The 5145-nt window shown below is 46.4% G+C and overlaps 1 protein-coding gene across 1 annotated transcript; it reads right to left on the bottom strand.

Moving 5' to 3' along the window:
- Positions 1-783: 783 nt before the first annotated feature.
- Positions 784-3896, bottom strand: LOC109763007 (uncharacterized). The gene is made up of 5 exons (XM_020321880.4): positions 3512-3896; positions 3302-3428; positions 2251-2904; positions 1965-2148; positions 784-1604 (listed from the first exon to the last, which is right to left on the bottom strand). Exons 1-5 carry the CDS (start codon positions 3586-3588, stop codon positions 1576-1578), a joined length of 1071 nt encoding a protein of 356 aa, XP_020177469.1. The 5' UTR covers positions 3589-3896; the 3' UTR covers positions 784-1575.
- Between the last annotated feature and the right edge of the window lie 1249 nt (positions 3897-5145).

The raw sequence follows: 5145 nt of genomic DNA, 5'->3' as shown, positions 1-5145 counted from the left end.
ACTACACCCACTACACTCTTGTCAGACAGTACAGGTGCTATCAGTATTGCGCGGGTCCCCGTGAAGCATGAGCTTACCAAGCATATTTGTATTGATACTTTCTTTGTGCGCGCTGGTGTGCAGGACCATGTTATTGCTCTTCAGTATGTGCCTTCTGAGTTACAGCTGGCGGACTTCTTCACAAAGGCCCAGACTAGAGCGCAACATGGATTTTATCTTTCCAAACTCAGTGTTGTGGATCCACCATGAGTTTGAGGGGGTGTTAAAGTTATAGTTATGATGTCTTTTGGCTTTCTGTATTTTGGCCTTTGGCCTCCCCTTGTACTTGTATATGTATGTTGGCTTTGGCCTCTAAATGATATTAAGTTGCACATACATAACACCATCGACCTTCCGTTGTTAGTTTGTCACACAGGAAAGTTCTTATCAACAACATAATATACAGTTGAGGGTACATAACTCACTGGGAAAACAGTACCACTAATCCAATGTTGAAGAATTAAATTGAATACTAGTGCATGTATGGGCAAATAACTGTTGAAGAAGACCATACAAAATTAATTTTTCGCAAGTAATATGGCTATTGGGTTTCAGTAAGTAGAATTGTCTACCAAATAGCACGACAACATCGTAACAATATCTAAGAAATCTAGGCGCACAATTTGCAGGAGCCCCGGCCTTTTTTTTTTTTTTTTGAGGTGCTTGACTGCACATCAAAAGGTTTGACATCTGCTCCTGGTTGCAGCACCTTAACAAAAAAACTCTCTTTCAAAGAAAAGAATATGCCAAGAGAGACAATTCAGTTAACTCAGTCAACAGGTCACAATATGAGGCACCCGTGGATAATCAGGAGCTAGAGATGCCAGTTACAAACCAGTTTATGGCTTTTTATGGGTGGTAAAACTTCTCAAAGATGCAACTCTGCAGAATTATCAAAAGCCTACTAGCACCTGTGAAATTTGAACTTCAGATTATAAATTCAGCCACAGACCAAACAGGATCGCCGAGCCTCTAACTCTGTTGTTTAGGTATTATTACAGTTCAAGCAGATCCCGGTACAACTATTCCAGCCTCTTCTACAGCACTTGAGAACAAATCTCTATTTGTATCTGGAACCAATTATCACAGGTTCAATAAAATAACCAAAGGGAAGCCTTCTCAAGTCTCAAGTAAGGCCCCATCGGCGATAGCACAATCACCAGTCGGCACTCCCAGTCGCATTCCTGTTGCTAGCTGCACCTGCATGACCACTAGTGCAGCATGACCCTAATTTGAAGTTCAGGGCATAACATTAAGCACAAGCCAACTGGTCACTGTGAGAACTGAGATCTTGAGATACACCATGCTGCACACACCGTCCACCGTCCAGTGCATATCCAATGGCAAAGCCACTGAGTTACAGACGTGGCATGGTGAATTGCTCCACGATCATCCTTCATTTGTTTCAATGTGGATTACCAGAAACAGTCTGCCATGGTTCCCAAATTCCCATATGTGCATGGTCACTCCTGTCCACATGCAATTTATGCTGATCTGGTGGGGCTTCTAACCCAATCACGAGCCCATGCAAATTTCTCACCATATTGTCTTGAATACAAACACAACTGGAAAGGAAGTACAAGAAACAGTAAGGTATGAGAATAAATCATTGAACATGATTGGATCAAGTCATCACTTATCACAATATCAAATGCAAGTTTTCTACTCAATTCAGCTGAAACTCTGTTGAACATAAAATCAACCTTAAAAGACAGTAAACATTAAACTGGTATTGTGATGTGTGGTGGAATGTGGAATCAAATACCAACTTAGGGCGCAATGGATAAGTTGCAGAATAATTATGATTATGCACAGCATACCTAATATATACATTTAGGCTGCAACTGACATTTCTAGCCTTTATTTCTAGTTGCTTGAGCAAGGAATAGAACAAAACAAAGAACATATAAAATGAGCGAACTTACATATTATGAGAACAGCAAGTGCAAATAGAATCAATTGAGCAGGCCGCCCATATCGAATTTGATATTGTGATCTCTGAAGTTTCTTACGCAGTGCTCCAAGCCAACCATAGAGTTTCTTATTGTATGTAACCCCATCGCAAGTATTTAAGTAACTGATGCTTCTTTCAGAGTATCCATCTAAGCTCTACAACAAAGAATGGCAATATAAGGATATATAAAACTAAGCTTCAAACTGAATCGTACTGAACAATGGATGTTAGCACCATTCAAGTAAGATCTCAATCACCTGACCCAACTGAGGATTTGTGAGAGGGATTGCCGCTTCAAGATCCTGTTTGTCTGCATGTGCCCACCTCACAGCTCCTTTTTTGTACTTAATTGCAGGCTTAGGTTTCAAGGCACTTGGCAATCCGCATGCTTTGACAATATTCAGCAAAGGTGCTCTGTGTGGGCCAAGAGATGATTGTTCAGCAGCACCATCTCGTTCATTTGGAAATGACATAGGCAACGATCCAATATCAGCACTGGCACTGACTGACCTCCTGTGCCCACGATGTGCATCTTCTTTTGCTCTCGCTGAACTCAAGTCTGCAGAGCCAGATGAATCATTGGAGCTGTCAGCTGAAATATTTTTCCTCACCCTTGTCGGGTTGCTGCCCACCTGAATATCGCCAGCAGATGGGATTGTGACAACTTTATCTTGATGTTGAGGAGGGCCTGCAGATAAGAAAGCCGCGAGGTCATCCCGCTCACTCTCATCCAAATGAATCCAGCTCAGTGTGCCCCTCCCCTCCGCGACATTGGATGCCTTCAGGTTGTTCTCAACCTCTAATATGCGATAGCCAATCGCCGCAACAAAGTTGCTATGCAGTGCCCTTGTATCCTTTCCTGCCGAGAGAACCTCATCGTTTGATCTAATTGCTCGCTCCAACTCATCAAGCTAAAAGCACAAATAAACAAGCAGTTAGGTTCTGAGCTGAAGGCACTTGTACCAACCTCTTCGATATTTTCGGGGCAATTTTACATAACTCGTACCGTCTAATCACGCCCACATGTACATAAATGCAGTCTAAGCAGTATTTGTGCACAATGACTTGTAAGCAGAAGGAAGGAAAGAAATCCTACTGTACGTTTTAGAGCAATTTAAAAAAAAAATGGTTCATGAACAGTCAACATATATGCCATGCCAAGTAGTACTTCACCAATTGACCGTGATTGTACAAATCTAACAACCCAGGCAGAACCAGAGGACGCCGCCGATCCAGGCGAGCGGATCAACCCACAGCTGCGACACGAAGGGTAAGGTAAGAGGAGCAGCAGCGAGGAACCAAATTCACCTGCCACTTGGCGGTGCCGAGCGCGGTGTGCAGCTCGCGGCGCAGCTCGGCGGCGCCGACCTCCCCGCCGAGGGCCGAGCCGCCGCCGCTCCTCTCCTGCACCCATATCTTATACACCGATTCCATCCTGCGAAGACGCAGAACGAGATCCATAAGAACCGGAACGGAACCTAGAAGAAAAAAACCAGGGCGAAACGGCGGCGCGCGCACCGATCGGCGGACTCCTGGACCTCCTCGGCGGCGAGGAAGAAGGGGTCCTTCTCCCAGCGGTCGAACGACGTGGCCATGGCGGGGGCGGGGGCGGGGGCGGGACGGGAAACCTCCCTGGCTGGCGAGACAAGAGAAGAGAAGAGAAGAAAACCTTTGTGGTTGCGGTGGGTGGGAAAGAGAAGCGCGAGCGGCCTCCCTGTGCTCTCCTCTGCCTTGGGTTTGTTTGTTGCTTTTGCTTTGGGTTGCCGCTATTTCGCGGTGCTGGCAGCCTGGCCCGGCGGGCTGCGGCTATTTATTGATTAACTCGGGGGAACGGCGCTCGTACGAAACGGAAGAGGATGTTCCTCCCCTCTGTTGAAACCCAGCGAAGCACGCCAGGTAGGGTAGGTGTTCACATCTGAACATCCAACATTATTTATCACCCAAAAAAACATTATTTATCACCCCTCGGAAGAGAAAAAACTTTGCTGGCAGCTGAGCTACACGCTGTGCTGTGCCTCTCTCTGGCAAGCAGGTGCTGATCTGGATGCTGCCTGGGGAGATCTTGGGCTGGCTATGGCTGGCTCCGGGCTCGCCGCCTGCTTGCCCCATCGCCGACGGCGACCTCAAGGAGGCGTGCGGCTGCGGCTGCTAGCTCGCCCAATGGCGCTGCTTAGTGCGTTCCGCGTCCTCTGCTTTTTATCTCTTGCTCCAGCTTTCCTGCTGCGCTCAGATATTCTTAACTCAAACCGCATCTCCGGTCGTCCGCTCCTGATGCGCGTGACGGTTTACACACCCATGGATGGCAAAATCTGGTTATAACGACTAAAGGTTAGGTAGATATTCTGGTACCGGACAGCACGGCAGATGCCACTGAGGGCATGGCCAATGGATAGCTTCAAACTGATGCCCCGCAAGTCCACCTAGGTTCGGAGCTAGCTTCGGATAAGAAGATATAGCCTCGCAGGTGGAGGTGTAGCCTGCAGAAGAGCCGGTCTCTTCGGCTATGAGAGCTAAGCAAAAGAAGAAAAGTAGCAGCAACCGTGATGCATGCGAGGAGAGAGATAGAGAGAGGGAAAGAAAAATGGTATGCATGTGAAAGGAGAGATGTTGCAAGATGGGGTCCACTGAAGTGCAGCCTCGGTTGGATGAAAAAATTCACAAACGATAGTTTCATTTACTTTTGCTTAGTTTAAGAGCTGGGGCAGCACCTAAGTGCTGCCTCCATTGTACATGCCCTGATGAATGATACTTGACAGCCTGACACTGCCAACACGGTAGCCAGCAAGATCACATATTCACGTCGCATCATACATGCACTTCAACTGTAAATGATCAAAAAGTAGTAGTCGGAAAATCTGAACCACTCCTTTCTTTTTTCTCATTAAAAACATATCTGAAACAGTTCTTGGTACAGCACCATCCCAACAACATGGAGCCTCCACAAAACCGGAACCTGATTTCTCTTCATCTACATTTTCTGGCCACTTTGCCGTATTGTCTTGTGCCTGATTCTCAGAATTAACACCACGTCACAACCCGATTGAAATGCAGTAGATACCTTCAGTTTCAGGGAGAAACTTGCCTGTGTATCACCTGATGCACTCGATCGATAGGAACATTCCCCACAGTGACAGTTTCAGAATAATACTAGC

This window comes from Aegilops tauschii, chromosome 4, assembly GCF_002575655.3.
Source record: "Aegilops tauschii subsp. strangulata cultivar AL8/78 chromosome 4, Aet v6.0, whole genome shotgun sequence".
NCBI classification, from domain to species: domain Eukaryota; kingdom Viridiplantae; phylum Streptophyta; class Magnoliopsida; order Poales; family Poaceae; genus Aegilops; species Aegilops tauschii.
This window is presented reverse-complemented; position numbering and strand designations above follow the sequence as displayed.